The sequence below is a fragment of the Oenanthe melanoleuca genome, unplaced genomic scaffold, assembly GCF_029582105.1.
Source record: "Oenanthe melanoleuca isolate GR-GAL-2019-014 unplaced genomic scaffold, OMel1.0 S320, whole genome shotgun sequence".
In the NCBI taxonomy this organism is placed as follows: domain Eukaryota; kingdom Metazoa; phylum Chordata; class Aves; order Passeriformes; family Muscicapidae; genus Oenanthe; species Oenanthe melanoleuca.
This window is the reverse complement of record NW_026612969.1, coordinates 15,776-24,983: the sequence shown is the minus strand read 5'-3', so window position 1 is coordinate 24,983 and position 9,208 is coordinate 15,776. Positions and strand designations below refer to the sequence as shown.

Genomic DNA, 9,208 nt, shown 5'->3' with positions numbered 1-9,208 from the left:
TGATCGGTGGTTTGTTTCTGTCTTTTTTGCCTTCACTCAGAGCCAGGATTAACAAATACACATGAAAATGGATTTTCTTGCGTTTGGGTTGGGTTATTTATCAAATCTTATCTAAAGTACAGAGCATTCAGGAGCGCTTCCAGCAACCTGCTAGAAGTGAGGAAAATGGTGAAAGATCCAGTTGCTACAAGGTGTCTTTTGTGCTCAAAATCTCAGTTTTTGTCTTAGGAAAGGCTTGGCTCCTTCCCCTGGGTGGAGCATCTCCCAATGGGGTGATGTAATTTTATCAGTGGGACTCAATGGCCCATTAACAGGAGATATTTCCTGGAGGAAGGATGGGTTGTGGGAAAGATGAAGAACACTGCTCCACCTGGTTTAACAGCTGGCCCATTAACAGGAGATAACTCCCACAGAGACAAGGATAACTGCCCCACCTGGTTTAACATATGACCCATTAACAGGAGACATCTCCTGTGGAGATAAGGATCACTTCCCCACCTGGTTTAACAGATGCTGATAGAATACAAACTTTTGATCACATCCTGTATTGCAGCCTGAGACAATTTCCCAATGGTGAGATGACCATGGAAGGAGGAGTTTTCCATCTCTCCCATCCCTCTTTCCCACTCCTTCACCTTCACACTCAGTGAATTTGGCTTCTGGCTGTCTCTGCAGATCACAGGTGCTACAACAGCACGGGCGTGGATTACCGGGGCACGGTGAGCGTGACGCGCTCGGGGCGGCAGTGCCAGCCCTGGAACTCGCAGTACCCCCACACCCACACCTTCACTGCTGCCAGGTACCCCGAGCTCAACGGGGGCCACTCCTACTGCAGGAACCCTGGAAACCAGAAGGATGCTCCGTGGTGCTTCACCTTGGATGAGAACTTCAAGTCGGAGCTCTGCGATGTCCCGGCCTGTGGTAATGCCTGGCACGGGTTGGGTTGGAGTTTGGGGGCAAAAAAGGGAAGGGTTTGGTGCAAAAGTGTCTTTGGTGAGTCCCTGGGGAAGGGTTTGGTGCAAAAGTGTCTTTGGTGAGTCCCTGGGGACAGAGCTGTAGGAAAGGCAGGCTGGCCCTGCTCTGAGGACACCTTGCTGCCCCTGCAGTGACAAAGTGGTGGCATGAAAATCATTTGCTGGGGAATGGCTGTGCACTGCCAGCTCCAGGTTGTTGTTCCTTAGGGCAAATTAAATCATAGAAACATGGAATTGTTTAGGTTGGAAAAGCCTCCAAGGTCATCAAGTCCAACCAAGTCAGCACTGCCAAGGCCACCACTGCTCCACGTCCCCAAGTGCCACATCCACCCAGCTTTTAAATCCCTTTTAAAATCCATTTTTAGACCCCACCACTGCTGTGCCAGGGCTGGACAACCCTTTCAGTGGAGAAATTTTCCCTGATGTCCAATCTAAACATCCTCTGGTGTAACTTGAGGCCGTTCCCTCTCCTCCTGTCCCTGTTCCCAGATCCCAAATCCCCCCAGTGTCCCCTCCTGGCAGGGAGCTGTGCAGAGCCACAAGGGCTCCCTGAGCCTCCTTTTCTCCAGCCTGAGCCCCTTCCCAGCTCTCTCAGGGATTCTCCAGCCCTTCCCAGCTCCCTTCCCTTCCCTGGACATATTCCAGCCCCTCCATTGCTTTCTCCCTGTGAGGGGCCCAAAACCAGGGAGAGGGTTTGAGATGCAATGATAGAGCCCAGACTATCTGCCTTCCCCCTGATCTACCCTTTCAGTAAGAATATAATTTAGATCCCATTTTGGCATCGATTCCCATCTTTCCATTAATTGAAAAAGACTTTGGAGCAGACTCAGAACATGTCTCACTGCAGGAATGTTCATAACCATAACCAGAAAAAATTTAATTTGGTTCTGGCTATGGAGCAGGAACATCAAAGGTATCTCATTTCCAAGGGGAAAGGTAAATGTTACTGTGACAACTTGTAGGCAACATCAAATTTTGTGTGAAACCTTGAATTTCCATAACATTTCTGGGTGCATTTCTGGCATGTCCATGCAAATAGCAATTTTTTTTCCTTGGCCTATTATCAATATTGTTATTTCTACATGCAGATAAAACAATTGGGACCCATTTGTTCAGGTCTTCCATTCACTTCCTCCCAGGTGTCTGAAAAGCAGAATCAAATGAGATCTGAATCTCCCTTTTTGTTCATTTTGCAAACCCGAAATGCAGCCAGGGCACTTCTTTGAACACAAACCTCAATTCCATTTTAAAGGACTTTTAGAGGCAATGCCACCTCTATTTTTTAAACAAGGCCTGAGCTGTGTTGGCAGTGCTGGTTTAAGAGTTGAACTTGATCTCTGAGGCCTTTTCCAGCCTCAGTAATTCCATGGTTTTCCCCACACTTTTCAAATCCTGTATCTCTTCTGCTGTTATTTCAACAGAAACAACAAAAAACTGTCCTGGAGATTTTTGTGCCAGTCCCCTCTAGATGGGCTCTGAGATGCCAGGCCTGGCTCAGCTTTTGATTTGGGATACCAGCACTCTTTTGGAGCCAAACTCTCTGATTTTCAAGATTTGTTTGATAATAATTGAGATGGGCTGGCTGGGCTGGAGAATTCCTGACAAAGGTTTTAATTGCCAAAAACCTCTCTCTGCTGCCTTAAATGGTGCTCCTTGTTCTGTGGCTTTATTATTCTAAATACAAACAGAGCTGGATCAGGTGAGCAGTAATTGAATTGTTAAGTGCTAATCTGCATATTAAAACCAGAATACCGTGTGGGACTTGCATTCTGCTGGTTTTGCACTGGCTGAAAGAGCTATTTCAGGCCCATTTTAATCAGTATTGTGCATTCTGCCTCACCAGGACATGCCTAGATGGGAAATGGATTTAATTAGGGTGGCTCCCAAGAAGCCCATTAACCTAATGAGGCTTCACGGCTGGGGCTGCTACTTAAAAAGAATAATAATTGCTTTTGACTGGAATAGCTCAGGTGATGAACTGGTGCCCAGGTCTCCCTCTGCCTCGTGCTGCTGCTTTCTTTTCCTTTCTTCAACTGTATCTCACAAGCTGGGAGAGATTTGTTTCATCAAAGTTTGTCAACCTGGTGGTGGGGAGATGTGAAACACGGGGTAATTCCAGCATGAGGCTTAGCAAAGCCAAGCCTAAGAAGGCTGGGCAGGGCAGAGTGTGAATCCCTGCCTCTCTGGGAACAGAGAAAATGTCCTGGGGACGGTGTTTCAGTCCTCTCCCGTTTCCCAGAGGCTGTAGGAATATTTGGGTTACCTCTCCTCTTAATTAAAAACCAGATGGCACAAATTAATCTGAGAGGAATGATCAGAGAGGAGCAGAGGACAGCATGAGCCTGAAAGAGGAGAGGGGTTATGCAAAGTGACATCCAGAACCATTTGAACTTTGCCTCTGTCACAATTTGAGTCGAGCCCAAGCTTCAGATCAAGTTCATGTTTAATGAAGTGCATAAAGGAGATCTGTGTGGGCCGCTAAGCACTTGTACAAATCCAGCCTGGAAAACACAGACAAACAAACTGGAGTGACCCTGCAGGGATAATAAAACATCCCCGTTCTCCCAGACTCCCGAGGGCAGCCTCAGGCATTCCCAATTCCCTTGGAAACAGCCCGGGCAGCCTGGGCTCCAGGGATGCCGAGTTCCCCTGCAGTGTGAGTTAATCCGGGTGTAATTCCACCCTAAACCCTGGGAATGCTCCTGGGGAATGGGTGGGGGATCTGTCCTTGTCCCTGTGCCCTGGGCAAAATAAAAATGATGTTTTCTTCTCTTTAACCCTTTCAGCTGACCCAGGGATGTGTTTGACTCTGCTTCATTCCTTTGTTGGGTGGTTTTTTTGTTTTTTTTTCTTTCTGAACCAGATTACAAGGATTCCAAGGAAAAGAATAAAATGGAAATCCTGTACATCCTGGTGCCAAGTGTCACCATCCCCCTGGCCATAGCCTTGCTCTTCTTTTTCATCTGCATCTGTCGCAACAACCAGAAATCCTCGTCCCCCCCAGTGCAGAGGCAGCCGAAGCACGTCCGGGGGCAGAACGTGGAGATGTCCATGCTCAACGCCTACAAACCAAAGGTGAGCTCACATTTCTGCTTCCACACTCCCTGTCCCCACAGGCAGGCAGGGAAAGGCTTCCAACAACCCAGCACTGAAATATTCAGGTGGTTTCCAGCCTGTGATTTGTGGGATTTTTGTTGTGAGGGGTTTCTCAGCAGCAGCAGCTGGACCAAGGGGTTTATTCCTGTGTCCCTGGAGAAATAATGGAGTTTTTGTGTGATAAAGCAAGAGAGCCCTTCCTGAGCATCTCTAAAACACCTCATTTAAGTGGGAGAGTAATGCAGGTAAAGATGTGATGCAGCATTTCCTCAGGAGAGCTTTTCATGGCTCTGCTCAGTTCATCTGTCACCTTTCACTCAGCTAAAATCACCTTTGGAAAGATTTGTTCCTTGGCTTTTCAGGCTTACCCATTGCCTCAGTTAAAAGCAGAAATGACCAAAACTGCCCCAAAACTCTGCCTGCAGCACAGCTCCTGCTGCTGGTGTTTGGCTTCACCACAGCCCCACATTCAGGAGGAATTTAAAAAATCTTTTTGATTTAGGTGTGATCAGCCTGATTCCCTGGTGGGATGTGCAGAGCTGGCTGTGTCACCCAGGGCAGGGCTGGAAGTGCCTCCCACCACCCACAGGCACAGGAATTCCCTGGAAAAACATTTCCCTTGTGTTTCATACCATGCCAAGGCTCTTGATCCTTCCAGCTCAGGATATTTTATGGTTCTTCAAGAACTTGATGGGCTTTGTTCATTTGGAATTTGGTGGGTTTTGTTGTTTTGAAGCATTTTAGAATGAAAAGCTGTATCTCAATCCCAAACACACTGGCCTGGTGAATTTATCTTCATTTTGCTTGGAAATTCCCAATTCCAGCTTTCCTGTACAGCTTGGAGTCATTTTATCTCAAAATGTTGGTAGCAGTAAAAAACAACATTTCATAAAGTGTCCAAACTGCATCTTGCATCCAAGATCCTGGAATATTTTGTTAAATTTGGAAATGCTTCTTGCTCCCTGTTTGGGAATTTGGGATTCAATCCTGGCTAAACTGAAGATAATGGGAATGCCAGCATCCTTTTATTGAGGATGCAATTCCCACTTTTCCTGCTGGCACACACAGCACAGGAAAGGAGAAATTCCTGGAAATGTTTGGAAATATTGACCACTCTCTTTCCTTTCAATTTGCAAGTCATGTGCTGCAAGAATATTTTCCTTTTATTTATGCTAATTCAGGATTTCCCCACTGGGAAAGCCAGCTCTCCCTGTCTCCAGTGTTTTGATTGCCTTTCAAACAATATTTTCAAGGAAAGGAAATGGAATCTTATTTTGAAAATTGATGTCAGCTTTGGGTGAAAACACGTTTAAGCTTCAAGCTCCCACTGAGGCAGTTGTTTGCTTGGATAAATAGGAATGTTAGCATTTCCTCCAGTTTTAAGGGATTTTAATTGCCTTCAAAAATATAATAAATTAAGGACATCTTGTCCTGGAGCTGAAGAAGAGGTGGAAGGGGTGGGTTTCCCTCTCCCTTTCCCCTGACCTGCTGCCTCTTGTGTATTTTACACTTCCCTACATTTTGGACACCCGTGTGTGACAAATACTTGTCAAACAAAAGCTGAGCAGATTTACAACTGCTTCACTCCAAATGAGCCCTTCCTGCCAAAACTTTATGACTTCATTTTCTTCCCCCAGTTTTCCACTCTGTTGGTTCAAACAGACAGACCCAGGCTCAGGTCAGACAGAGGTCATTTCACTTTCATTACTAAAATATAATTTACAATATGCCAGACCTAAACAAGTTTTAGCCTAAAGGATTTGGGTAATATAAACCATCTGTTCCTCAACAATATAGCTAATTTCCTGCCATCACTGTGCAGTCTACTGGGCTGTCTGCTTAAATGGCTTTATTATTATTATTATTATTATTATTATTATTATTATTATTATTATTATTATTATTATTGCTGCAGTGTTTGTCTAAAAGTCGTAAGTGATCAATACAATTAGAATTAATTCATGCTAAACCAGCTTTTTTTTCCATGATTCTTTGAAATGTCAGGTTTTTTCCCCACATTGCCACTGGGAAGCTGGCCTTGCACGGTTTCAGGAATGCAAATGGCAATGTTTACACTAATTTACAGAACCTAGATCCCAAACTCATTAACCTTAAATTACTACCTGTGGATTTACTGAGGGCCCTAAACGAGTGGGTTTGGGTGTTACAAGCACAAGTGGAAGTTGGGAATAATCCAGGTTCTTTATGGCCCAGGAGTGAATATCTGCACACCAAAGGGCAATAAATGTTTAAAAGGTTTGCCTTTCTCCTTTGAGAAACTCCCTGTCAGAGTTTCAGGATGGAACAGAAATAGTGGGAAGAGAAACAGGCTCTGCTGTACCTGGAAGGGTTAACAGCCAAGTCAAGGGAGAATTGGCTACAAGGACATGGCTTTTAAAACAAAATCTTTTTTTTCCTGCTAAAACTCCAAGGTCTGGCCCAAAAAAAACACTTCATGGACCTCTTAGAGCATGGGAATTGCCTCAATTCCTGAAATTAGTCACATTCAATCAGAAGTACAGAAATGCCCAAGGCCAAATGCCGAGATGCTGATGGTTCCTGCATATATTTGGATCCGATACTTGTATCTGACCTTGTGGGGAGGATGGAAAGGAATTCTTTCTGTTGTGTTTTGGAATGTGGCAATCCCATTTGGATCCTGCCTCGGGCTGTGCCTGGCTCCAGGGGGATCATGGTGTCCATCTCCTTGGCTCCCACACATCCCGCACCAAGAGATTTCGCTCCAAAGGGAAGTGTTTTCGGTGCTGATGTGTGGCTGGTGTTCCTCCCGCAGAGCAAAGCCAAGGAGCTGCCCCTGTCTGCCGTGCGCTTCATGGAGGAGCTGGGGGAATGCGCCTTCGGCAAGATCTACAAGGGCCACCTCTACCTGCCGGGCATGGACCACGCCCAGCTCGTGGCCATCAAGACCCTCAAGGACTTCAACAACCCCCAGCAGTGGGCGGAATTCCAGCAGGAGGCGTCGCTGCTGGCGGAGCTGCAGCACCCCAACATCGTGTGCCTGCTGGGCGCGGTGAGCCAGGAGCAGCCCGTGTGCCTGCTCTTCGAGTACACCAACCAGGGCGACCTGCACGAGTTCCTGGTCATGCGCTCGCCCCACTCCGACGTGGGCTGCAGCAGCGACGAGGACGGCACGGTGAAATCCAGCCTGGACCACGGCGACTTCCTGCACATCGCCGTGCAGATCGCCGCCGGCATGGAGTACCTGGCCGGCCGCTTCTTCGTGCACAAGGACCTGGCGGCCCGCAACGTGCTGATCGGGGAGCAGCTCCACGTGAAGATCTCGGACCTGGGGCTCTCCAGGGAGATCTACTCGGCTGATTACTACAGGGTGCAGAACAAGTCGCTGCTGCCCATCCGCTGGATGCCGCCCGAGGCCATCATGTACGGCAAGTTCTCCTCCGACTCCGACATCTGGTCCTTCGGGGTGGTGCTGTGGGAGATCTTCAGCTTCGGCCTCCAGCCCTACTACGGGTTCAGCAACCAGGAGGTGATCGAGATGATCCGCAAGCGGCAGCTGCTGCCGTGCTCCGAGGACTGTCCCCCCAGGATGTACGGGCTGATGACGGAGTGCTGGCACGACCTGCCGTCCCGCCGGCCGCGCTTCAAGGAGATCCACGCCCGCCTGCGCTCCTGGGAGGGCCTGTCCAGCCACACCAGCTCCACCACCCCGTCGGGCGGCAACGCCACCACGCAGACCACCTCGCTGAGCGCCAGCCCCGTCAGCAACCTCAGCAACCCCCGCTACCCCAACTACATGTTCCCGGCTCAGGCCATGCCCCAGGGCCAGCTGGCGGGTTTCATGGCGCAGAACCAGCGCTACATCCCCATCAACGGCTTCCCCATCCCGCCGGGCTACGCCGCCTTCCCCGCGCCGCACTTCGCCCCGCCGGGGCCGCCCCGGGTCCTCCCGCACTGTCCCCCTCCCAAGAGCCGCTCGCCCAGCAGCGCCAGCGGCTCCACCAGCACGGGCCATGTCACCAGCCTGCCGTCGTCCGGCTCCAACCAGGAGGCCAACATCCCCCTGCTGTCCCACATGGCCATCCCCAGCCACCCCGCGGGCATGGGCATGGCCGTGTTTGCCAGCAAAACTCAGAAACCCTACAAAGTGGACTCCAAGCAGTCCTCCCTGCTGGGGGACTCCAGCGCGCACGGACCCAACGACTCGGTCATTTCGGCGGAGTTGTAGATACGCGAGGCCTTTGTAAATAGGACTCTTCAGAAGGGGGAGGAAAGATTTTTTTTTTTTTTTTTTTTTTTTTCCTATTCAGATATTTTATTAAAGATCCTTTTCTGGTTGTTGCTGTTGTTGTTGTTGTTGGACAGACGTTGCAGCAAAAGTGTCTTCTGTGAAGTTTCACTGCTCGACTAGGCAGATCCTCCTGGTGGGAATCCTCAGCCTTGGCCACGTTCCTCCAAGTGCCGCCGACAGTTCAAAGAGGGGAAGAGGGAATTTGAGGGGTTTTTTAAAAATAAAAACATTTTATCCGACGTTTTTTCACAGCTTTTTAAATCTCCGGCGTGGTTTAAATCACAGGAACTTTTTTTTTTTTTTAAATACTGAAAACCGTATTTTAATATTTGTCTCTTTTTTTAGGAGATGCAAAGATTCGGAGATCTGGGTGTGCAATTTCAGTGCCAATAGGGAAAATATTTGTAAATGTTGCAGTGGAGGATTGTGTTTCAAATATATGATCTGAGAGCTGAATCAATTACTTCAGGTGGGATTTTGGTCTTTGGTTTAGCTGGGAATCTGAGCTCAGATTCAGACCAAAAAATGTCATTTATGTGGCAGCACAAATGCTGGAGTTACCAGCTTGCAGTCTACAAACCTCATCTGCTGCTGGCTGCTAAGGACAGCTGGAGTTCTTAAGGAATTGCCTTAAAGGAAATGAAATTAAAGGGCTTTAATTTCAGAACCTGAATCAGCTTCTTCAAAGATAACATTTCATGATCTAGTCGCTCAAGCAGGAATTTTCTATCTTTTGTTGCTATGCAACTGTGTAATGGAAAAGCACCAAACCACAATTTTATATATGACAATCAGTTTTCCCAGGAATATTTATTGTGTCATTTCAGTGACTCTGACTCCAGTAACCCTGGAAAAAGGGAGACTCGCA

General features: G+C 48.0%; 1 protein-coding gene across 1 annotated transcript; it reads left to right on the top strand.

Moving 5' to 3' along the window:
* Nucleotides 1–671: 671 nt before the first annotated feature.
* LOC130266883 (inactive tyrosine-protein kinase transmembrane receptor ROR1) lies at nucleotides 672–8,323 on the top strand (the record flags this gene model as incomplete). Its single annotated transcript, XM_056516157.1, has 3 exons — nucleotides 672–921; nucleotides 3,838–4,049; nucleotides 6,865–8,323. Coding segments are annotated over 3 exons (1,875 nt in total), but the record flags the coding sequence as incomplete, so codon positions are not given.
* Between the last annotated feature and the right edge of the window lie 885 nt (nucleotides 8,324–9,208).